The sequence below is a fragment of the Dipodomys spectabilis genome, unplaced genomic scaffold (genome assembly GCF_019054845.1).
Source record: "Dipodomys spectabilis isolate Male_0828 unplaced genomic scaffold, ASM1905484v1 ptg000002l, whole genome shotgun sequence".
Lineage (NCBI taxonomy): Eukaryota > Metazoa > Chordata > Mammalia > Rodentia > Heteromyidae > Dipodomys > Dipodomys spectabilis.
This window is the reverse complement of record NW_024870679.1, coordinates 37,519,709-37,546,337: the sequence shown is the minus strand read 5'-3', so window position 1 is coordinate 37,546,337 and position 26,629 is coordinate 37,519,709. Positions and strand designations below refer to the sequence as shown.

The 26,629-nt window shown below is 38.4% G+C and overlaps 1 protein-coding gene across 4 annotated transcripts in view; it reads left to right on the top strand.

The window, feature by feature from the left end:
- Positions 1 to 26,629, top strand: part of Lepr (leptin receptor) — a 71,676-nt gene that overhangs the window by 18,385 nt on the left and 26,662 nt on the right. For all 4 annotated transcript variants that reach the window (XM_042676156.1, XM_042676133.1, XM_042676148.1 and 1 more), the window contains exons 5-9: positions 14,124 to 14,332; positions 18,481 to 18,623; positions 20,288 to 20,432; positions 23,849 to 24,139; positions 24,298 to 24,415. In XM_042676156.1, the coding sequence (XP_042532090.1) occupies positions 14,124 to 14,332; positions 18,481 to 18,623; positions 20,288 to 20,432; positions 23,849 to 24,139; positions 24,298 to 24,415 (906 nt within the window). The remainder of the gene's footprint in view (positions 1 to 14,123; positions 14,333 to 18,480; positions 18,624 to 20,287; positions 20,433 to 23,848; positions 24,140 to 24,297; positions 24,416 to 26,629) is intronic.

Below are 26,629 nucleotides of genomic sequence, written 5' to 3'. Positions count from 1 at the left end.
CCTCCATTGTTCCTGCATTTTCCATATCCTGCTGTATTTAGGGGCATTTATAGAGAGTGGCTTGTATGTTTTTATACAATATTCTTTTCCATTAGTTTTCTCTTTTTTCGTTGGTTGATTCTAGAAGTAAGATATCATAGCTATGAACACGTAGTCTGTAAGGAATGTGAACTCAATTCAGGGTCCTTGATATTTGAGTAGAAAATTTTGTTTTATATTTCTTTTTTCCAGTTAGATATTTTTATATCTAACTGAGGTGTTTATTATCTTGAAAATATAAATATTTACATATACTTGAAAAATATTATATCTCTCTCAGCAGAAATCCAGTATGGCAATTTCAAGCAAGTATATACTTGTAATTGCACCTGGTAACAGAGTAAAATTTTCTCTTAACTCCAACAAAAAATGTTCATTTAAGATTTTAACTCTTTAATGTTATTTCTCATTAGTTTTAATGGATGCTTAAGACGGATGAGACTTCCACTCTGGGGTTTGCTTACGATTATAGCATTGATGAGAAATGTGTTACCAAGCTCTCCAAATGAATTTGCATAGAGATAGAAATTAGAGTCATGGTTATCAGATGCTGGAGGAGGGGAAATGCATCATTGCTTAATTTGTTTATAGTTTCAGTTTGAATTGAATAGTGATGATGTTTATACAAAGATTCAAATGTATCAAAAATGTAGCTTCAGCTTACACTTAAAATAGTTACACAGTGATAAATTTTGTATTATACTACAAAGACTAATAGTTAGCTGTCTTCTTTTGAGGTGCACACAGGTTGGTATTTGGGACAGACATGTACCAGGCTTTTGTTTTAGTGGCTACTGGTATGGAGAGTGACGCGTGCTGTTTAGAGAGAGTGTAATATTGGTGTGGGAGCCTTGATGGGTGATCTGGCCCAGCTGGTGAGAAGAAACAGGAGGCAAAGTTGTTTAGGGAGCTAAAAAATGTGTAGTGGAATAGTTTATGCAGAGTCAGCATCACTGGGAAACTTGATAGAAATTGCAGTTAGCTTGACCAGAGAACTAGTAAATCTACAGTTCTGCCCTGGGGCTTGTGAGTTCATGCTTACCAGGTAATTCTGATGGAGTTTAAGTTTGAAAATGCCCATTAAAGAAGCTAATAGGGTAGATTTTAGAGTCAGGTTATGTGGCCTACCACTTAATAAGTAAACACACACAGCAGTTACTGTGTCTTAATAGGTTTACCTCTGGTTTTAACTCTGTGTTCACCCAAATGTTTAAAAACTGTTGAATCAATGAATACATAGTAGCAGAACGATTTCTAAAACATTTGCCAATTTGCCCTCCAGAAATGTCTTAATGAACCATAAAATATTTTTGTAGAATAATGTTTTCTAGAAGTGGAAGAAGTTGAGAGGTTAACAGTTTTATATATAGCAGAAAGGCATAATAAGGTCTGATTTATATTTGTGGACTTGGTAATGTGGAAGTAGTGGGGATTTCAACCACAGTTGGTTCAGGAGAGTAGAAAGGGAGATTATGAGAACTAGACGTGTTGAAGTAAGGATCCTGAAAAGCTGAGCTCTCAAGAGGTTGGTAGTAGTTTCTCAGATACTTGATGAGGGCCTTGCAAAGTCAGATGTCACATACTGGAGATGGGAATTCAAGTGTGTGCAGAAGGATCTATAGCCAGATAATCGATGTCTGGTTCTAAGAATGTTGTTAACATCCTGGTAATTTGGCAAACTGCCTCTGAGTGGTATGATTTCAAGAATGAAAAGCAAAAGAGCATTGCGTTCCTTGTTCTTCCCTCAGTCCTCTTTCTAGCTCCCCTAGGTGTAGAATTTCACAAGATTTTTATATAGTAAATATGCTTTGCAGAGGCCCAACCCAGCCTGGCAAAGCAAAAGAGAGGCTGGCTTTTAATTTTTTAATAAGTAGCATAATTCACTTCTTGGGATAGTTGGCATACACACACTTTTTTACACATATTTGAATTTCTCATGGATGTTCCTGCCTGGGCTGGCTTTGAACCATGATCCTCAGATCTCAGCCTCCTGAGTAGCTAGGATTACAGGTGTGAGCCACCAGCACCCGGCACATATACTTGAATTTCTCTACAACTATAACTTTCTTATAACTTCATGCTCTTCAAACAAAAGGAGATATTCTTACCTCTGGGGGATAATACTATGTTCCAATTTTCATTGTGATAATTTCTGAGCAATATTCACAGCACTGATATTTCAGGAGCATTATTAGTTGTTTCTCATATTCTATCACAGCTCCACCTGTGTAAATATTCCAGAAGTGAAGTATAATTTTTAGGTAAAGTTATTATTGCTAAAAATTTTTTATAAAAGATAATACAAGGAAGGAGGAGATTGAGAAGAAATTAGTTAATATATACAAACATAGTACACATAAATACCACACATGCATACCCATACAAACACACACACACACACACACACACACACACACACACACTCCACATCTACACTGCACCACACAATGTCCATACACTTTCCACAGCATGCACATACGTATACCACACAATATACACACAGAACACACACCTAGACGCTGGCCACACCACATATACACACTGCGTAACATATACCAAATATACATACATGCCACCTGCATACATATACACATATCACAACACCGATAAACACATATACATATACACATACAGATACACATCCTGAACTGCACTGTGGATAATCCAAGGGTAAATGTCTTAATCCATTTTCTATTGCTGTAACAGAATACCAGAGAAGGGGTAGTTAATAAAGATAATTAGCTCAGTTTTTATAGTTCTGAAGGCTGGAAAGCTAACGTGGAGGGACTGCATGGAGTAGGGAGGCAACGTGATAGAGGGAATCAGATGGTAAGAGCGTGAGAAGGAATAGGGAGAACTTCATTTTACTAGACAGCCAGTCCTGTGACAATAGCATTAGTCCATTCTTAGGTGATTAATGACTGAATCACCTCTTGAGGGCTTTACCTCCCAGTACTATCACATCAGCAATTGAATTCCAACAAAAGTTTTACAGAGTCATTCAAACCATAGCAATAGTTGAAAAATGAAAAGAACATGAGCTTATTTCTATCCAATGGAAGTTACCTAGCAAGGAGAGACAAGTTGAAGGATGGTAAGAGGGGCCTGTTTGCAGATACATAATACAAGATACATAATAGAGAATATATAACTGGGAAGGAGGCAAGTTCCAGAAAAAGCACAACAGGATTGTTGATTTTAAAATTAAAGAAGGTTGGGCTGGGAAGGTGGCTCAGTGGTAGAGCGCTTGCCTTGCATGCCTGAGGCTCTGGGTTCCATTCCCCAGCACCACATAAGCAAAAAGGAAAAAAGCCGGAAGTGGCGCTGTGGTTCAAGTGGTAGAGCTCTAGCCTTGAGCTGAAGAGCTGAGGGACAGCGCAGGCCCAGAGTTCAGGCCCACGACCGGACCCCCCCCCCAAAAAAAAATTAAAGAAAGTTATTAGTCAGTTTTCCATCACTGTGACAAAATACCTGAGGAAACCAACTTAAAAGAGGGAAAAGTTTCTTGTGACTCATACTTTCAGAGCTTCCCCTGCTCAGTTGACTTCACTGCCTTTGGTGAGACAGAGTATCATAATGGGAGTAAAGAGTGGAACAAAGCTGTTAGGTTTGTGGTGGCTGGAAAGGAAAAACAGAGGTAGGGGTAGGGATACCCTGTATGTTTTCAAGTACATATTCCTTCTTTTGTATGTTTTTATTGTAAAAATACTGTACAGAGGGGTTACAGGTACATGAGTAAGGTAATGAGTACATTTCCTCCTCTTTGTTACCTCCTTTTTTGTTTTTCCCCTACCATCACTTCCTTCCCCACCTTCCCAACTCCTTGCTCCCCCCTCCTTCCACCGCCGCCAAAGTTCTTAATACCAAACTTCCTTCCACTAGACCTTTTCCTAAAACTTCTACCATCTTCTTGCAGCACTGGAGGCTGGTGGCAAAACTGTTCACCTAGGCCTTCAGGGGATATTTAGGAGCTACACCATAAGAGAGATTCACCTCAGCTTCTGAGTACTGAGAGAAGATTCAGGCTCTGGAATGGATAGATACATATTTAAGGGCAGAAAATTTCCTACTTTGTGGAGGAAAAATAGTTTTTGTTGTTGTTGTTTTGTCAGTCATGGGGCTTGAACTCTGGGCTTGGGCGCTGTTCCTGTGCTCTTCAGCTCAAGGCTAGTGCTCTACCACTTGAGCCACAGTGCCACTTCTGGTTTTCTGAGTGGTATTGGAGATAAGAATCTCATGGGGGCTGGCTTTGAAGCATGATCCTCATATCTCAGCCTGCTGATTAGCAAGGATTACAACCATGAGCCACTGGGACCCAGCCGAAAAATAGGTTTTCGTTCTGAGAAAAATGATGCATTTCTGTGATGATTCCTGTTTGTCTCGTCTAAAGCATTTAAAAATATTAGCAGCAAGCTGAGGTACTGTACTCATTTCTACAGCCCTGTGTTCATGCGTAAGGATTAGATTGTGTTATGTGTAGACTAAAGTCCTTAAAATATATAAATACATCAAATCATTTTATATTTGGTTAGTAACTTATCTATACCTGAGAATGTTAGCTTCATTTAGTCAATTAGTATTTATTGCTTTATTTATCTAAATGGTTAGACCAGGTGCATGAAAAACATGGTAATGAATTAAGGAGTTTCCCAACTTGCTTATTTGATTAATTTGACAGGTTTCTTTTTTTCTTTTTTTTCCGTCATGGGGCTTGAACTCTGGGCCTGGGCGCTGTCCCTCAACTCTTCAGCTCAAGGCTAGTGCTCTACCACTTGAGCCATAGCAACACTTCGGTTTTCGGGTGGTAGTTTATTGGAGATAAGAGTCTCACGGATTTTCCTGACAGGGCTGGCTTTGAACTGCGATCCTCAGATCTCAGCTTCCTGAGTAGCTAGGATTACAGGCATGAGCCACCAGCACCCAGCTCAGATTTATTTTTTTGGCCAGCTTTTATTTTGAAATTAGGTTTCTAAAGTTATTAGTTCAGTCAAACATATCACTTTGCATAAAGTCTGAGAAATATGCTCTCATTATATTTCTGCCACATTATTTCTCTGTGTAGTTTGGTTGATATGTCTTATTTATGATACTATTTACCATATGCTGTTACTGCCTTGACTTCTGTGTATGTATTTAGGTCAGTTTAACAAGTGTGAGATCTAGGGCTGAAACAATGTATGATGGTGGTTACTTTAGGAAAGTTTTTGATCAAAATCTTCTTTTAGTGACAAAAGAGAAGTCATTAGAGAAATCTTTAAAAGGTTCTCATGTGCAAATAATGAAACCATTTATTTTAAGGAACTAAAAAGCTTGATGTGTATAAAGGACTTAAAACTATAAATACCATCTTGAAGGAAAGCATTGTTTGAACTCACATATTAATGTTTGTCGAAGAATCTGAAGGAGATAAACTCTAGAAATGTGATATGTTAGAACTATTTTGAACATTTTTGTCTCATGTCTGGGAAGGAAGTTCACCTTTTCCTTTATGAGGTCCCTATTATGTGTACTGGCTGCTGACCTGGTTGAGGAGAACAAGTTTCAATCACAGAGGTCGTGGGGTTGTTAATATTATAAAGACACAAGATGGAAGAGCCAAGTTTTCAACAGCTGTACTATAGTAAATAATGGGAGTTTTGGAAGCAGACTCTAGGACTGTCCAATCCAGATAAAGAATTGGCAAGGAAAAAGGAACCAGAGAGAGTGAAGGACATTTGCAAAGGCCCTGAGGCACAGGCAGGACATTTGAGGACTGAGCACATAGAGAGACTGGACTGTGAAATCCAGGAATGAAAAGAGATTAGACATACCAATAAATAAGCAAGGGTCAAATGATGAAGTGCCTCCCAGGTCATGTTAGGGAGTTTGGACTTTCACAACCTCCTCCTCCCATGTCTAGTTGACTTTGTCTCTTCACTGTCATGCTGTCATCATTCTTGGTGGTTTCAACATCCGTATGAGGTAGCTTCAATTCTTTGAATACCTTCAATAGTTGAGTGTTTTCCACTCCACCTAATTGATCCATATCCTGGATACTGACATTGTTGATAAGCCTGCAGTTTCTGTGATCTCAATTTCAGGAATCTTCTTTTACCATCTTTCTTTCCTTACCCCTGTGTTAGTTACTTCCCCTTCAAGCTTCACGGTTCACCTCTATGGTTCTTGGCTTGATCCTCTGGCTACTTGGTTCTGGCTGGAGTCACCCTTTCTTCTTCCTGAAAGGAGATTTTTCATCAGGCACCTGAGTCATTTCTCCTGACTGCTACCTCTCCACACACTCTCCCTCCGCCCATTCTCTAGGGTCTCCATTTCAGTATTTGTATTGATAGTTCAGATTAGCAGGGTTCTTGTTAATATGCTTTTCTACCCCAGGCCACAAGGATGTCTTTTGTGAAGGCTGTTGAGATTCACTCCATTAGATACAAGTCTTTTGGAGTGCTCTTCTCTTTTTAATCTTTATTCAGAAGCCATTTCTTAATTTTAGTGCTTTTTCTATCTGGAGAGGCTGGATGCTTCTCCATCAATTAAGAAAAATTAAGTCCTGGTTTCTTTGTTCAGTAGCCCCTCCCTCACTGCCTAGCTCTATTTCCACAACAAGAAGAAATGAAGAGGGAATTTAACTCCTGCCTGGGCAGTCTATGCTTTCCACATTTCTCCATGTGGGGTAGGGTTACTTACCAAGAAAATTCCCCATTCCTCCGGTTTCTAGTAAGCTGTTCCTGACATTCTTGTTGCTTTATGAGCAGTGTTCTGGAAGAAGTCCAGACTTCTACAAAAAGGCCCTTTAGGTTTTCTGCTGTGCTCCTCCAGATCCTTCTGGCTACCTGTTGCCTGGTTTCAAAGCGCCTTCTACATTTGTAGGTATTTCTTATGTGGTGGCGTACCACTTCCAGGCTCAAATATCTGCATCAGCCACCTCCGTGGCTGAAAACAACATGTATCATCTTCCTGGGTCAGGACTCCTGGTGTGGCTCAACTGGATGTGTGGGTTACATCAACACTTGCACATCTGTTCGAGAATCTCCTGCAGGATTGTCTGATTCCAAGCTCACTCCTGGGGCTTCATTGCTTCTTCTGGGTAAAGAGAGGTCCTCGGTCCTCTCTGCTGTTGGCCGGAGGTTCCTTCCTTTCCTTGTCTTGTGGATCTCTCCATAAGGTAGTTTACAGCATGGCGGCTGGCTTCCCTGGGGGAGTGGGTTGGAGAGGCACATTGATGACTTTGTCTTACAGTCTCATTGAGAAAGCAGAGAAGGTAGAGGCTCACTCATCCTTGTTTGTCTCACCAAAATCTGTTTTTAAAGACAGGCTTTCACAAAGGTTTCTTCTTATCCTCAGGGCTCCAATCTAAGGTGAACCTATTCTCTTGTGTTCCAGGACCCATGCCCTGTTTCCTGGTCAAGGACAATTCATGTTTTAACCCTCTCTTGACCGGACAGCCAAGTTTCCATCTCAGTCAATGTATATGCTATAATAACTCCCAGTTAAAGATAAGTTTCCTTGATAGTGCATAACTGCATGGAATCTATTGCGTTTCATTACTTCTTAAAAAAAGAGTTTAAACTCTGTGAAGATACTATCTCTTCAGAAGCTATTATCAACAATCAACAGAAATGACTCTGGGCCATGAGTCTTGGAGTCCTGGATGCTTTAGATATAAACAACTAGAAACCCATGTAAAGTGTGGGAAAGAACTATTTTCATACATTGGATGTGGGCAGAACAGAACAGTCAGTTCCTCATGGAAGTAATCCTCTAAGATTTCTGGAAAGAAGAACAGGACTGCGGAATCTCAGGCAGTGCTCAGCAACATTGCCAAATTGAGGAGATAGAGATAGGAGTTCAGAATATAAGGGGGTTTAAATTCAAAGGGCAAAGTACTTGGATATCAGGTCATACACAGAAATTTGTTATAGGGTCACTTGGAGTGGTTTGCTGAATACCAATCAGCTTATGATATGGGAAACAAAACCTTGTAGGAAGAGAGAGAGCAGGAAGCTGTAAGCCAGTAATTTCATGGAAGTCATATAAAGCAGAAAATTCCTCCCTTTCTTCCTATTTTTCATGGATTCTTATTTTATGTGATTTGACTAGTATTGTAATTATTTTACTACTCAGATTGATCTATATGTGGTCAGTGGAAGTCTATTACAGCTGGCTACCCAGTCAATTTTGTGTCTCTATTACCATCATCTTTTTTTCCTGGAGACTTTCTTTCCAATATTACAAGATGCTTAATCTGATCTTCTTTACCTGACAGAACATCGTACCAGCCATGTCCCCAAGAAGCTATAGTTTCTTTCATTGCAGAATGGTATTCACAATAGAGTCACAGGTGTCTAGTGCTCCTTGATATCATCCTTGACATCATTTCTAGACCTATGAACAGAGCTACATATATGTTTGTGCACACAGGATACATACAATGTGTGTTTATATAAAATATATAAATCAATATTTCTACATCTCTGTGTATGTATATATTTAGTGTTCATACTAATATATTTCATTCTAATCCAAAACCACTGGGTCCATTATAGATCCTTTCTCTCTCTCTCTCTCTCTGTCTGTCTGTCTGTCTGTCTCTCTTCCTCTCTCTCTCTCTCTCCCCCTCTCCCCTCTCTCTCTCTCTCAAATTCTCTGTCTCTGTCTCTCTTCTCCCTCAGGAAGGAGATATCTGGCTCTCCCCTCCCTCAATTTTTGTGTTATGTACTTGCCTAATCCTAGAATATACATTAGGTGGTTTTGGAATGGCTAGCCCCTACCACTGTGAAAAGCAAATGTACCAACTCAAGTGCAGAATTGTTTACTCTCCTTTTGTAATTAACTAAGGCTAAAGGTTACAGGATCAAAATATTTTTATGTTCTATAATTAATTAAGCTAGTCCCTCCTCACCATGTGGTTATATTAATAAGCTGATAGGCACTGAAGTTCACTTATTTTTGTTTGCATTCCTCTTTTGCTTCCTTTCCTCCTCTCATCCTTGGTGACATTCCATTCATTTGGTGTTATTTTACATGGAACAGTACCTGGATGGTGTTTTCTCTTAGAGTGGTTAGGGAAATTTCTGCAAGGAGCTGCTTTTCTTCAAAAGAATATGAATTGGTATAATAAATATTTTGTAGTATATTTATTTAATGTATTTTCATCATTAAGGATATATATTCTGGTATATGATTTATGCAACTACTAAAATAATTGCTAACAAAATGGAAATGAGATTGAGTGAACAGACCCAACAGTGAAGTGACAGAATTATCTAATTATCCAAGTTAATCTAATTGGTAATCAGGTATTTTCTACAAATATGATTCAGAATTTTTTGTATGCTTTAAAAGGAATAAAATTGACTAAATTTCTTATTATTTGCAAATATTAGTGGAAAATATGTCTTAGCCTGTGTTCCATTATATTTTTGTCTCAAATTATATGATTTCTTCAATCAAAGCAAAATACCTGGCAAGCCTGTTTTGGACTTAAAATACCACACTGTCAGTTTTTCACATTCTTCTTTGTAACAGTGTGTACGTATGTATGCATGTATGTATTCATTTTTATGCCAATCCTTGGCTTAAACTCATGGATTAGGTGCTGTGGTGCTGTTCATGAGCTTTTTTGTTTTTCTCAAAGTGACTGCTTAGCTATTTGAACCACAGAACCACTTCTGGCTTTTTGGTAATGAATTGGAGATACATAATCATTACAGTACAGATATTGAAAGCTGTTTGAATCATAACTAAAATTCAGATATTTTGTGCCGACAGGGAAACAAAGTATGCTTGGATTTAGTGGAGCAGAGGGCAAAAGAGCTAAATCTTTAGATTACATTATAGGAAGCAAAATCATATTTCTGAAAGTAAAAATTAACTAGTCTTACAGCATGCAATTGGAAGGAAATGGAGATAAAAATGAAAGGAATGAGTGATAATGATTGAATGGTATTTGCCTTGAACAATTATTTGATTCATTTAAACCATACATGTGAATCACATTGATAAAAGTAAAAATTAACTTAAAAATTGAAAAAAAGCTTTCTATTGATCTTGCGAGCTATGTCCTTTGCCATGCAGAAGCTCTGCAGCTTCATGCAATCCCATTTGTCCAACTTTATTTGATTTGTTTTGTTTCTGGGTCTCTGTTGAGAAAATTTCGGCCTGTGCCTGGGAGACGTAGGCTAGGAAATGGAAAGACTTGGAAAAAATTATATTAAGTGAAGTAAGCAAGGCCCAAAGAAACATAGGTCCTATGGTTTCCCTTATTTGCAATAACTAGTACATGTCTGGGACAAGCAGAAAAGGTCAAAAGCTATGTACATATGACCAGATAAGATGATGTGAAGCGAAATGAACTCCAAGATAGGGACACAACTGGTTTTTTCTTTCTTGCTATTGTTCCTAACATATTTATAATGTACCATGTGATTTTTTTGTTTCTTTGTATGTTCCTCCCCCATGGTATAGCCCCTGTTTTCACTGTATTTGATGTCGGTGCCCTGCATCTTGTATATACACTTCTCTAATTTGGGGAGGGAAAGGAAAAAAACGAAATGCTTAACTAGGGATACAGGTTGACCCATTTTAACAATGAGATGTACAAGACACTATGTTGAAAAACATAGTGAACTTTACAATTTAGGTGGGGAGGGAGAGAAGGGGGAGGGGGAGAGTATAATTATGGAGGTGGGAGGGAAGGGAGGGCAGGGGAAAAACAAGGGAGGAGGTACCAATACTTGATAGGAAATGTACTCATTACCTTGTTCATATAACTGTAACCTCTCTGTACAGTATTTTTACAATAAAAAGCATATTTTAAAAAATTGAAAAAAGCTGGATGCTGATAGCTCACACCTATAACCCTAGCTACTCAAGAGGCTGAGATCTGATGATTGTGGTTCAAAGCAAGCATGAGCAGAAAAGTTTGTGAGACTTCTATCTTCAGTTAGCAACAAAAAGTCAGAAGTGGAGCATTGCTTGCAGTAGTAGACAGCTAACCTTGAGCATAAAAGCTCAGGGACAGCTCCCAGGCCCTGAATTCAAGACCCCCAGGACCAGCAAAAAGAAAACAAAAAGGAAATCTCACAAACTTTCCTGCCCAGGCTGACTTTGAACCATGATCTTCAGATCTTAGCCTCCTACAGGATTTCAAGCATGAGCCAACAATGCCTGGCTGTTTTTATTTTAACATTTGATATTTTTAAAATATGACATTTTTGTTGGCTTTGTTTAAAGCTACAAATAAAATGGAAAACAGTAAGTCATTTTGCCTCCAATTCCAAATATTTGTAGTAACAAAATTTCCATCGTAGGGGCTGGGAAGGTGGCTCAGTGGTAGAGCGCTTGTCTTGCATGCATGAGGCCCTGAGTTTGATTCCTCAGCACCACATAAGCAAAAAAAAAAAAAAAGGGCAGAAGTTGTGCTGTGGCTCAAATGGTAGAGCTAGCCTTGAGCTGAAGAGCTGAGGGACAGTGCCCAGGCCAGAGTTCAGGCCCACAACTGGACCCAAAAAACAAAACAAAACAAAACAAACTTTCCATTGTGGCATGATGATGGTGCACCTGTGTTACCTCATCAGTACTTGGGACACTGAGGCAGGGAAATGGAATGTTCAAGGCCAGCCAAGACCAAGTAGCCAGACCCTGCCTCCATAAACCAAAACCCCAAACAAAATCAGACTTGTTCTGAGAATAATTTTATGCAATTATTGTCTTGAATAGCCTCAAACAACCTTGTAAACATGGTTGGTATAGGCATTATCTTTGCTTTACTGCCTAAGGGAACTAAGCTGACATGAAAGTGCTTAACTGTGGTCTTATGGTTGATCAGCAAACAGAAGTACTTGACTTTAGGTCTTGGTGTTAGTACAGTACCATTTTTACAGTCATAATGTCCCTTATACAGTACCTCGTAGACTTCCTCACACAATGAAACTTTAGGAATATTGTATTTTGACTGTTTCTTATTATGGCAAGAATTTGAAGGTTTGTCATCAATTGGAAACACTCAGCATTAGTGGGTTGTAAGTAGGAAGATTAAGGTTCATTTTTTCTGTGTTTTGTTTATATGCGAATGATCATGTGTATGCCAGTTATCAAAGTTTATAAAGCAATGAATTTTTTCTACTCTGAATGTTATTTCTTGTGCTTACAGTGTTTTTTTTTTTTTTTTTTTTTCCATTGGAAAGGTCTGTAGGTGTTGGGATTTCTGAAAATGTAGTCATGGTCATTCTCTTTCTGTATCCTCAAGGTTTATAAAAGCACAGAGTGATTTTGACATAGGTAGTGGATGTCTAAAACAATATGGAGACCCTCATGTGAAGTGCTGTTACTCCCTGCTGTGCTCACTTGACATCTTATTAAAGCTAAGACTTCTTAACTTAGGAATAGGCAGAATTAAAAAAAATCTGATGAATCAGAAATACAATATTCTGGAACTTGCATGCCTCTTGTTATTCTTTACGCCCCACATTAGGTGAACCTGCTAACCTAATTACAAAATTTTCAGTGTTAAATTACTCGTTTGGGAGTTTACAATGGTAGCCAATGCTTCAATTTTTTTCTGAGATTTCAAAAAATTTCCATTATTTTGTACATAGTGGAGACATAGTAATATCTTTCAGGGATACAATTGATTGGTATACAATAAACTGTACCTACTTAAAGTATAAAATGGATAGGTTTTGAGATGTAAAATTATTCATAAAACCATTACTATCATAAAGAAAATGAATTTATCAGTTACAAATTTTCCTCTGCCCCTTCATAATCTCATGGAGATAACTAATCTGGTTTCTGAAAACATTGATTTACTTGCATTTCTGGAATTTTCATTAAATGGAATCATATAATATTTTGTCTTGTTATTTTTTATTGGCATGTTTATTCTGAGATTCACTAATGTCTATATCAGTGTCTCATTTCTTTTCGTGCCATTGTATGTGTATATGCCACAGCGTGTTATCCACTCACCTGTTGATAGATACTTTAATTGAGTAAAGTTTTGAGGATTGCAAATAAAGCTTTATAATTCTCTGGAATTGACTTGTTTTCAAGTCTGGGATGAATATTTGGAAATATAATGGGTTCAATTCATTCTGTAAGGAATTTAATGACAAGAAATTAACAAGCTGTTTTCAAAAGTGTGTCATTTCCAACAGAAATATATGAGTTATTCAACAGTTGCTAATAAGTTTAATTTTGGGTTATCTTCATTCATAGGTAGTGAACGTGGAGATTGTTTATCTCTAACATTCTCTATTCCTTTCCTTTCTTTAATCCACTCAAATAGTGCTAAATTACAAACACAATATTTACATATACATATGATATTTATATTTACATATGATCTTGTGTGTGCTTATGTATTTGTTTATCCTTTAGATCTAGCATCCATAAGTGGGAGCAAACATGTGGTGTCTGTTCTGTGTGTGGGAGTGGGTGAGTGGGTGGGCGCGTGTGCGGGGGGGGGGGGGGGGGGGGGGGGGGTTGCTACAGAGGCTGAAATTTAAGGCTTGAGTGCCCTAATCCCTTAGCTTTTTTGCTTAAGGCTGGTGTTTACCTCTTTAGCCACAGCCCCTCTTCTGGTGTTTTGGTGGTTACATGGACTTTCCTTCCTGGTCTGGCTTTGAGCCATGATCCTCAGATCTCAGCCTCCTGAGTAGCTAGGATTACAGGTGTGAGCTACTGGTACCTGGTGCTTTTGTCCTTCTGAAACTTTGCCAGATGACTTCCTTTAATATATTCCATAGTGGAAATCTTGTGGTGGTGAATTCTCTAAATTTTGGTATATCTGAGGAAAGCTTTTATTTCACATTTATTTTTAAAGACTTTCTGGGCTAGATATGAGATTTTTATGATTGCAGTTTTCCTTCCTTCTAGTCTCCATTTTTTTTCTGTATTGTAACTTCTTGCTTACAAGACTCTAAAACACTCCTGTAACACTTACTTTTTCTGTTTTCTGTATACATCATTTTCCCAGAAGCCTTTTAAGCCGGGTGTCCATAATAGCTTTCCTCAATTTTGGATTTGGTGTTCTACTTTCATAACGTATCATGTCCATGTTAATATTTAGCTCTTCGTTTTAAATACAGGCGTGGAATGAGAGAAGAGCTGCCTGTGGTTCCCCAGACAGACAGTTTCCAGGCTGTGCAGTGCATCTGTAGAGCCGAGGAATGCTGGGAATGCCACGTGCCTGTCCTCACAGCCAAACTCAACTCTACTCTTCTTATGTATTTGAAAATCACATCTGGTGGAGCAATTTTTCAGTCACCTCTCATGTCGGTTCAGCCCATCAATGTCGGTAAGTTGCAGCTGAGTATAGAACCAATCACCAGAGGATGACTGCTCGCAGGTTAAAGTTATTTTTTTTACAGGCTTACATCACATTGACCAAAGCTGTAAATCATGTGAAGGTAATCACTAGAGTGTGTTACGATCAGCTTCTCCAGTGAGTTAACAGTTGTGTAATTGTCTCTGTAGAACTTAAATCCCAGATCTATCTAGTAGATGTTTTTCTATAGCTCACATAGCTATTTCTGAATACGATTATAAGCATATTTCTCCCTGAATTGATTCATTCAGTAACTGTTTCTCAGAGGTCATGCGTACCAAGATTGTCCTGAGTGCTGGAGGAGCTGTGGACACATAGCTGCTGCCTCACACTTCAAGGACAATGGTAATGAGCAGACACAACTTACTCAACTTATTAACTCAGTTTTGGGTGCATGTCAATTGCATTTTATATATTATATATAACTCAGCAGCGTTATTATTTTCTACTTCTATTTGTGAATCACTGTTCTTTTACTTTTTTCTATCCACCCGTGTGTCAATAGTTTTGATACCCTGGAAACCACTGTTAAATCCTTGATCACAGTTTACCAGATTCATCTCCACCTACAGTGACGCTTCATTTCCTCCTAAGTTACTTGAGATATAGAACTTTTAGAACATCACAGTATGTTTTATCATTAAGATTTTCAAATGATTTGTTTTTCTAGAGATACAGTTGTGATCTTTACAGCATACAGCATCATTACAATGACATTGAAGAGATTCAATTGCGTAGGAAGAAAAGACACACGTAGTAAATACCATATTATTCTCTTTTTAAAACTAGTTCTACCTGGTAAGTTTTAAAAGTATTCAAAACTGCCAGGCGCTGGTGGCTCACGCCTGTAATCCTAGCTACTCAGGAGGCTGAGATCTGAGGATCGCGGTTCAAAGCCAGCCCGGGCAGGAGAGACCATGAGACTCCTATCTCCAATAAACCACCAGAAAACCGGAAGTGGCACTGTAGCTCAAGTGGTAGAGCGCTCGCCTTGAGCTGAAGAGCTGAGGGACAGCGCCCAGGCCCAGAGTTCAAGCCCCACGACCGACCAAAAAAAAAAAAAAGTATTCAAAACCAGCATCACATTTAATTTATTTTTAAAATAAGAGTAATTAAGGAGTGCTGATGTGGAGTTTGTATGAACTTGAAAACTCTGAATTTTGTCTCTATGTAGGTATTTAGGGGAAAATGCCTTTCATTGTATTTAAGCATATAATGTCCCCCAATTGTAAGACAGATGATGTGATGAACTTTTAGAGGTGGGAGGAATTATTTCTTGTAAGATGATCAGTCAAAGATATCTTTTAGAGTGTAGTATTTGAACTGAATGTAGAAGTGTTACCTATGTAAAACTTTAGACAAAAGATGTCCCAAGCACGAAGAACACAATCACAAAATCCCAGTGGTGGGCAGGAGCATCACTCAAGATGTAGATTGCCTGATTGAGAAGTGCAAGGCTCTGATTTCAAACCCTAGTACTGCCAAAAAAAGAAAAATCCTTGGGTCCAAGCTGCATGCCATGTTTTTACATCAGGTATACCACTGTGCAGTTCTTGAGTAATCTTGATGCCATAAAAAATGGAATGATGACTTGAGGAACAACAAAGAGCCATTGTCCTTAGAGTGAATGACATGTGGGAATAGTCGAAGACAAGGGCAGACTTGCCTGGATCCAGAGATATCTCAGACCAATCTGGATATTGTTCCAGTAGCAATGACAACTTTTGAATTAGAAGAATATAATTAGATACATGTTTGTATGTCTTATATTTACAATGTGGAGCATGAACTTGATAAGGGAAGGGGAAGAACAGAAAGAAAAGCCAAAGTAAGGTTTTGAGGATAGGCCAGTTAATTTAGGGCTGAAGGAAATTTAAAAAATGCAGAATTGATGAGACTAGGATGAATTTAGGAAGTTGTGATGACTGGGCTTTCTAGTAGATGGGGTTGTAGACTGTTAAAGACAGAGAAGAATCCAGGATAATAACTTTTAGAACTTAGACCTGAACATCTTAGTGACTGGTATTATGAGTTATGAAAGTTGGGAAATTCAGAGAGGACTATGTAGATGTGTGTGCAGACAGCCAGATCTGTATTGGGGTCACATTATCTTTGAGATGCCTGATAGAGTTCTCAGAGCTACTGAGTAGGCAATTCCTTCCATCCAGGAGTCTAATGATCTGGGGAAATATATATTTGGTGGTTGTTAGCATAGGGGATTGTGTGAGATGACACATTTAGAGTTCAGGAAGAGAAAGGGCACTGGCGCTGATGAGAGATATGGGTTATGAGGAAGATCCAGAGTATCTTGATTAGAACCTGGATGCAAAGTGGAGAGTCAGTAGTGCCGTTTCTTCTGAGGGTGTTAAAAGTACAGTGGTGGGAATAAATCTGGAAGAGAATAATAAAAATTGTTTTTATTTTAATTGTTAATGCACACTGGTATGCAGAAGGGAAATGGACAACAGCTTATCATTTTATGACTTTACTTCTCTTTGGCGTCTGTTTTGTATTACTTTGATCATGAGAATTCAGCCAGATCTACTTTTGGCTTCTAGACTTGAGTGTTTAGCTAGTTCAAGAATACAGGTATAAATATGTGATTAACCCTTTTAATTTGAAAGCATACATTTTCCTTATTCTTGTTTGAAAAAATATTATTTGCTTTTTAAAAAGCTTTATTCCTTTTGATTTAGCATATTCATTTACATGCAATATGAGTTTTAGTAGCTACCTAGATTTCCAGTATAGTATGAACCATAATTCATTGAAGTTATTCGTTTTTGGGGTTTGTTTGTTTGTTTGTTGTCGGTCATGGGGCCTGAACTCTGGCCCTGGACGCTTTCCCTCAGCTCTTCAGCTCAAGGCTAGCGCTCTACCACTTGAGCCATAACACCACTTCCAGCGTTTTCTGCTTATGTGATACTGAGGAATTGAACCCAAGGCCTCATGTATGCAAGGCAAGCCTCCACCTCTGAGCCACCTTCCCAGCCCTGAAGTTATTCTTAATTGTAAGGTGTTTAAATTGTTTCTACGCGCGCGCGCGTGCACACACACACACACACACACACACATATTTTTTGGTTGGTTGTAGGGCCTAAACTCTGGGCCTGGGCACTGTCCCTTAGCTCTTCAGCTAGCACTCTATCACTTGAGCCACAGCACCACTTCTAGCTTTTTCTGCATATGTAGTGCTGAGGAATTGAACCCAGGGCCTCATGCATGCAAGGCAAGCACTCTACCACTGAGCCACCTACCCAGCCCCTCCTACACATATTTTAAAGATTTTATTTTCAACTATGTTCATGTGCATATAGCCAAATATTTAATACATATAAACATGAACATATGCATTTGAATTCAGAAATCATCTATTTCATAAAATTTCTCGTTAAGCTATGGAACTTTATTCCTAGAGACAGCCAAGCTTTGTTAAGCATACATTTATTACATGGGAATATTCATCTTGTGGGTTGAGTGTCTTTCTATTGATGTGGTTTAAAACCAACAGTCATGCCAAGGTTTGTACAGCCATGTGCATTTTAAAAATACTGTCTGCCATCTTGTCTCCTCAATACCTGCTAAGATAAGTGGGGTGGGAGAGGATAGAGAGACACTTCAAGTCAATTTGAGAAGTACTGGGTTAAATAAAGTTAAGTAAGATTTTTTGTTGGTCGTGAGGCCTGAACTCTGGGCCTGGGCGCTGTCCCTCAGATCTTCAGCTCAAGGCTAACGCTCTACCACTTGAGCCACAGTGCCACTTCTAGCTTTTTCTGCTTATGTGGTACTGAGGAATCGAACCCAAGGCCTCATGTATGCAAGACAAGCACTCTACCACGCAGCCACCTTCCCAGCCCCAAGTAAGATTTTTGTAACAGAAAATTACACTTATCCCAATTATGTTTATAACTTAGGGGGAAGAAGATGAAGACGTGTGGATTGCTATGACAAAGTACATGGTGTAGTCCCAGTCATGGAACTTTGATTTGGTTTTTGTAATTAATCTTGAATAAGATTATCTTTTAAGTAGTTGAAAAACAGAGTTTTGAGTTCATCTCACTAACACTTCACTTCCATGAAGACTACTTGACTTAAAAGTATTTTGCTTTTTCCTTAAGTGAAGCCTGATCCACCAGTAGGTTTACATATGGAAATCACAGATGATGGTAATTTGAAGATTTCTTGGTACAGCTCAACCTCACTTCCATTTCCACTTCAGTATCAAGTGAAATATTCAGAGAATTCTACCGTTCTAAGAGAAGTAAGTATATTTTAGTAAATAAAACAAAAAAAACTGAGATGTAACTAAGCATCCCATAAGACCCATAAAAACAGTCCTTTTTCTTACAATATATGCATGCTCTTTCTATAGCAGAAACAATTGTAATTGATACACACACACACACACACACACACACACACACACACACACACACACACACACACACACACACACATATCAGATATTTTGTACTCACACGGAGCCCAGGAATCTAGTTGGGAAACTTTATAGCTGTTTTTCACATATGGCCACTGGTTTTACATTTTACTCTCATTTCTTTATTACTTAATATATTTGTTAACATACAGTGTGTACATTTTTACTGTAAAGGCACTCAAACCCTATTTTATTCACTAAGTACTTATTGAGCACTTACTTGATACCAGGATATGATCTACTGTGTTTGGATTCCTTGGGGATTATAGAACCAGGTAAGAGGAGTTTGCATGAGATGGTGATAATGATGAGTTGTAGTGGAAGTTGAGGCAGGCTGGGTTGAGAAGTAGCATCTTAGTAAGAATTTGAAGGAAATGAGGTTGTAGGTATCTGGGGAGAATAGTAATGCAGAGGCTAGCCCTATGTTTTTCTGGTTATTTTAGAAATGGAGTCTGACAGACTTTTCTGCCTGGGTTGGCTGTGAACCATGACCTCCAGGTCTCAGCCTCCTGACCTACAGGCATGAGCCACTGGCATCCAGCAAATAGTATGTGTACATTTGGTTGCTATTGTTGTTAAAAGCTCATTTAGGTTTTTTTTTTCAGTAATGGAAATTGAATTCGGAGCTTTGTGCTTGCTAAGTAAGTGTTCAAACCCATCAGCCCTAGACAAGGGGTGAGCTAATTTTGCTTACAGCTTTATTTTTACCAACAGCAGCAGGTTGGAGATTGGAAGTGTCATGTTTGGAAACACAGTTAGGGCTATTGCAGGCTTCTGTGTTCTCATCTGTAAAGTGAGGATTTCAAATGTGAGTGATCTGATATTGTCTCATGTATTACTGATGCTTTCCATCGTTTTCAGACTATAACCTCTCTCCATTTCCTTCACCCTATGGTTCTAAAGAGCCCACAGAATTTAGTAACATTGAAGGACATTACACTGGGAAACTGAATGTATTCCCTAAGTAATTTCTTAGCTAGAGGATTTTTTTAATGCAGGTCCTGGACTCAGATGTTTTCCTTCTGGTTTACAAGCTATGTTTTGACTTATGCCATACAGCTTATCATCAGGGTCAGTTTCTTAGAAATCATTCACACCCTCTGTCCCTGAACCACTCCTTCAGGAGCTAGGATAAGTCTCTACTTCTCCCTCCCCTTCTTTTTTATAGCAGGTGTATAGATGGCAGCAGTGGTTTGGAATTTTCCACTGACGTTAGCTTCATTTCTCAGTATTCTAAAGGGCATCCTTTCATTGTCATCTGGTTAAGTGTATTTGACAACTGTCATATGATGTTTTGACCCTAGGCTAGTTAACATTTTCTTGACTAGTATACAAACATTTGTTACTTTGTCATTGATTTCTGTTTTAATTAAACTCTGGCCAGATACCTCCCCTGTAACTTTTTTTTGGAGACTTGCTTATGATCACTATCAGCTAAGGTTCCACCCTAATTTGGTGGTCTGATGTTTGAACATAATATTTAACAGGGTGATGAGATTGTATCAGCTACATCCCTGCTGGTAGATGGCGTGCTTCCTGGGTCTTCATATGAGGTCCAGGTGAGGGTCAAAAGACTAGATGGCCCAGGAGTCTGGAGTGACTGGAGTTCGCCTCATGTCTTTACCACTCAAGGTATGTCTTGTACTAGAGTGAACTAGACTTCAGGAATTTGCCTTTGGCATATCATAAACATCTTAAATTGTACGACCCTTAAAATCAAAGAGTGGTCACAATATTATTATTTTATTTAAATTTTGAACAGGCTGATTATTAATTAAAATTGTAGTGGAGTTCCTATGTTTTTGTGCTTTCAAAGTAGTTTTTTTAGTGAATTTCTCTTCATAGAAAAAATAGATGAAAAGTTATGTTGGTCATATTATTACACACCTCTAATCCCAGTACTTGAGAGGCTGAAGTAGAAGAACTGTGAGCTCAAAACCAGCCTACGAAGAGAGATCCTTTCCTAAATTGATCAGTCCATCAGACAACCAATCAATTAAAATAGTTTCTCACTTAACTTCAGAACACCAGTTGTTTTGATAATTTCTTTCTTTCTTTCTTTCTTTCTTTCTTTTTCTTTCCTTTCTCTCTCCTCTTTCTTTCTCTCTCTCTCTTCCTTTCTTCCTTCCTTCCTTCCTTTCTTTCTTCTTTCTTTCTTTCTTTCTTTCTTTCTTTCTTTCTTTCTTTCTTTCTTTCTTTCTTTCTTTCTTTCTTTCTTTCTTTCTTTCTTTCTTTCTTTCTTTCTTTCTTTCTTTCTTTCTTTCTTTCCTTTCTTTTTGTTGGTCCTGGGGCTTGAACTCTGGGCTTGGATGCTATCCCCCAGCAATTCAGCTCAAGGTGAGCGCTCTACCGCTTAAGCCACAACACCTCTACCAGTTTACCACTTCTGGTTTTCTAGTGGTTTATTGGAGATAAGAGTTTCATGTACTTTCCTGCCCAGGCTGGCGTTGAACCATGATCCTCAGATCTCAGCCTCCTGAGCAGCTAGGATTACAGGCGTGAGCCACTGGTGTCTGGAGGATGATATTTTAATTTATATAAAAACCAAGTGTATTTGACATAAAACACTAAAATATATTTGAATATCATGTTACTTAATAAATGAGTAATTTACATTCTCTTAATGTAAAATTTCATAGTTTTCAGATTATTTTTAGTGACAGAAAAACTGAAATCAATAGAGCTTCATCATAAAAATGAGCTGCAGAATTTCACACAGAGGCCCAGGAATCCAGCATAGTCCTATCCTGCCTCATGTTAAATTGTGATTTTATGAGGATAATCAATAGAGCTTAGTTGTCTGATTTTTTTTGGGGGGGGGGTCCAGTCTTAGGGCTTGAACTCTCGGCCTGGGTGCTCTACCACTTGAGCCACAGTGCCACTTCCAGCTTTTATTTTTCTGCTTATGTAGTGCTGAGGAATCGAACCCAGGAGCTCATGCATGCAAGGCAAGTGCTCTACCACTGAGCCACCTTCCCAGCCCTAGTTGTCTGATTTGTCACTAGGAGAACTATTATTCTTGTTCAAATTACACAAGTTGATTGTGATTATGTGGAAACTGCAAGTATCATGTAAAATACTAAGCAAATAATTGTTCTAACTCAAAAAGAGTAGTTATTGATTAGTTACTATTTTTAAAAAGTGTTAGTCAGAAAGGATCATTAAAGATTTTAAGTGAATTGATTTCAGAGTCTGACAGTTTATAGCTTCACCATTTACTTGCAGAATTTCTTAACCTTTCTGTGTCTCAATTTTCTTACCTATAAAATAGAGTTGTTGCCAGGTGCTGTTGGCTCAGGCCTGTAATCCTAGCTACTCAAAAGGCTGAGATCTGAGGATTACACTTCAAAGCCAGACCGAGCAACAAAACCATAAGACTCTTATCTCTAATTAACCATCCAAAGACTGGACGTGGAGTTGTAGTTCAAATGGCAGAGTGCTAGCCTTGAGTACAAATGCTTAGGAAGAGTGTCCAGGCCCTAGGACTGACACACAAAAAAGAAAGAATTTTTATATGGATAAAACAAAGTGATACAATGAGGCTTTTATCAGATACAGAGCATCTTACTTTTAGTGGGCACTCAGTAAGCATTAGATGCCATTATGGTTTGTGAATCTACAGTCTGTATGTTCAAAATCTCCATATTTAGAGGAGATAGGTGATAGACATATTTGTAACTAATTTCTCAGCACAAAGTAAGATTGTGAGAAGAGCTAAATAATGTGTTAAACAAGGAGAGCAATTACTTTTGCCTTGGAGACTAAGGGATCTATTGTAAAACAGATTTAGATGTTAATGTCTATTTCTAGTTAACAGAGAATTGGGCTTTATTGAATTTACTTTGTGAAATTTCCTGAGTACTTTTTTAAAATAAAAAATAATTGCTCTAAGACTTTGAGCTAGTTCAGTGATGAGATTGTTAGCTCTGGGATAGTAGGTTAGTGATCTCTCAGATGTAGGAACTTCTCCAGTATGTAATGTACAGATGAAGGCTGAGTTCCCTTCTGGGCTGGGCTTGTACTCAGTAGTGCTCATAATTGAGTGGTCTGTCTTCTGCTCAATCATTTCATGCTACTATGTTTTTTTCTTGTCTCAATTTACTATAGACACATAAAACACAAATAGACCTTCAGCCCCAAATGGCTTACTGAAAAATCATGCAGTCAAGATAGACTGTTTTTCTGTTTTTTTTTTTCCATGAACCATGATGCAAATAGTTTCTTCCTAGCCTACTTTTAACCTATTCTACCTTCATAGGGATAGGGTCTATCAATGTACCTTTCTGATGGGTAAACTAAGTTTCCAATAAATTGTTCTAAAAAGTATGGAATAAACAGCACACAGACAATAGAAGTCATGTTTTAGAATACAATCTATTTGTCCTTTAGCACAGGACAGTGGCATTGAGTAACTCATAATGGTGCTATAGACCAACATTTACACCTTCCCTGCTTCCTGGGCTGGTGTATTGGTCATATTACATTTCCTAATGAATTATCTTATTTTTGTTTTATCTACTTTACCTATTTTCTTGAAAATTTCAAGTATTTAAAACAATAAAGACAGCAGAATAAAGACAAAATAAAACAAGGCAATAAAAATAACCATCTTTTCTTTCTGGATTTTGTGTCATGGTGATTTATTCTAAGAGCCCTCCTCTGGTTTCACTGATTCTTAAAGCAGTAGCTGATGGATAACATGTCACTGTAGAATGAAACTGTACTTTATTTCAGTTATTATTATCATTATTATTGCTGAAAACTTAGCCAGTAACAGTTATTCCCTCAAAGATGGTTCATGGTGAGCAAATCTATGGGTTTAGAAGGTAACAAAGGCATCACAGAGGCTGAAGCACTTGGGAACAGAAGTTGTGAGACTTAACTGTCCATGAAAAGGCAATTAGAGTCATTCAGTTTCTTGGTACACTGGTTTTATTGTTGACAAGAGTATAACCCTGGGCTGTGTTGGGAATCTTTTACATAGTGTAAGTTGCTTTCATGATGCTCTCTGTCTTTATCTCCTCTCCTTTCTCTCTTCCTCGTTGTAGATGTCATATACTTCCCAGCTAAAATCTTGACAAGTGCTGGGTCGAATGTGTCTTTTCACTGCATCTATAAACATGCAAACCAGCTTGTGTCCTCCACAAAGATCGTTTGGTGGATGAATTTAGCTGAAAAAATTCCTCAAAGTCAGTATACTGTTGTGAGTGATCTTGTCAGCAAAGTCACTTTTCCCAATGTGAAAGCCACCAAGCTCCGAGGGAAGTTCACCTATGACGCAGTGTACTGCTGCAGTGAGCAGGAGTGCCACCACCGCTACGCTGAGTTACATGTGATCGGTAAGGATTCCAAAGTCTTCTTCCTTTTGTCTCACAAGATCACTTTTATTGTGGACCCTATAGCAGAGTCCTATTAAAAATGTAAATAAAGTATTTTTTTCATTAATTGTTTTTGGTGTTTTTATTTTTGTATTAATATTTTAATGTGTTTTAAATAGATGTCAATATCAATATATCATGTGAAACTGATGGGTACTTAACTAAAATGACTTGCAGATGGTCAGCCAATCCAATCCAATCACATGTGGGAAAATCTTTGCAGTTAAGATATCACAGGTAGGTATGGTTTTTGCTCTTTTGTTTTTCTGTGAGTAGGGTGAGATCTTTTCTATTGAAATATCCACTAAAACAGTAGTTTTATAGATTTTTCTTCCTGACAGCAGAAGGTAGAATATAACCAACTTGGAAATTTTCACACCCAAGGTTAAGAAAGTTCTAGTATGTTTTAAGTTTCCTTGTCTGACAACTCATTATCTTCAACTGAGGGTTATTTATTTATTTATTGTGCCTGACCTGGGGCTTGAACTCAGATACTGGCTTCTGTTCCTGAACTTTTTTGCTGAAGGCTGTTCTACCACTTGAACCCTATCTCCATTTCTGGCCTTTTGGTGATTAATTAGAGATAACAATTTCATGGACTTTCCTTCCTAAATCTGGCTTTGAACTATGATCCTCAGTTCTCAGCCTCTTGAGTAGCAAGGATTACAGGTGTGAGCCACGGTGACTGGCTATAATTGAGTTTTAACTCATCAATGATATATTTAAATTATGTACATTTAACTTGACTTAAAAATTGTCTAGAGTAGGGTATGGAGGATTAAAAATATTGAACATTATTTGGCTAAAGATTGATGTTTAAAAAAAGGTCAGATAAAGATTCTAAGAGACAGTATGAATGGTTTTAAGAACTAGATGAGGAGCCAAGTGAGCTGGTGCACACCTGTAATCACAGCTACTTGAAAGACAGGCAGGGAGCCGGGAAGGTGGCTCAGTGGTAGAGCGCTGGCCTTGCATGCAGGAGGCCCTGGGTTCGATTCCTCAGCACCATATAAGAAAAAAGAAAAAAGCCGGAAGTGGTGCTGTGGCTCGAGTGGTAGAACACTAGCCTTGAGCTGAAGAGCTGAGGGACAGTGTTCAGGCCCAGAGTTCAGGCCCCATGGCCAGACCCCCCCCCCCCAAAAAAAAAAAAAAGAGGCAGAAGGTTTGAGAGTTCCAGGCCAGCCCAGGCAAGATTGGCAAGACCCCATGTCAAAAACAAAATACAAGGGCTGATGGTGTGCTCAAGTTGTAGCATGCCTCCCTAGCAAACTCAAAGCCCTGAGTTTAAACCCTAGTACCACTAAAAATAAACTACAAAATACAAGTGAGAGCTTTCCTTGTATATGCAGGGCCCTAGGTTCAGTCTCTTGGTGAAGTTATTTGGGAAATAATAATCAAAAGTATTAAGTTCTAATAAGGAGAAATATGCATTGCACTTGCTTATTTTTAAATTTGGTTTTATTAAGACATCTCATAGCATTTCTCTTGTCTTTCCTAGCATCATTTATTTTTATTAGAAATGATAATACATACACATTTTTTATTTTTAAAGTATTTCATAGTCATTTTCATATTTATACATTCTGCTCTTAAACACTACGCCTTACTGTTCCTTCCTTCCTTCCTTCCTTCCTTCCTTCCTTCCTTCCTTCCTTCCTTCCTTCCTTCCTTCCTTCCTTCCTTCCTTCCTTCCTTCCTTCCTTCCTTCCTTCCTTCCTCTCTTCCTCCCTCCCTCCCTCTCTTTTTCTCTTTCTCTTGCTTGCTTGAACTCTGGGCCTGGGTGCTGTCCCTGAGCTCTTCAGCTCAAGGCTAGCACTCTATACCTTGAGGCACAGCATACTTCTAGTTTTCTGGTGGTTAATTGAAGCTAAGAGTCTTACGGACTTTCTTGCCTGGGTTGGCTTTGACTGTGATGCTCAGATCTCAGCTTCCTGAGTAGCTAGGATTACAGGCATCAGCCACCAGTGCCCGGCTTGCCCTACTGTTCTTAAACTCTAAAATTTCAACTTGAAGAATATATCTCCTCACTCAAATACTGCAGTCTGAATTCTGGTTCTAATTCTGTGAGTCTGTTACTGTGTAGTGTTAGGATAAATATAGCAGTTTCTGAAATGGGAAACTAGTTGCCTTAAACCTGTCAACTTTGACTATTTTTAACCCAATAAAATGTTCATGGTAATGTGATTTCACTTCTACCCCATGTCTTTCTGTTCTTTTCATGAAACAGGATGAGCTTGTGGAAGACTTTTCTAAAAGCTCGTGGCTCATCTACCTTACAAACACAGAATACCCATGAAATTAGCTGCATGTCGCTGAGTCCCTCAGCCTCAGAACTCTCAATAGCTTTGTCTATAAACAGGAGAGAGAGCAGGATTTACAGGATTTCTATGAGAATTAATAAAACATCTTATTTAATTATAATTAAATGCTCTCTCTCTGTGTCACACACAC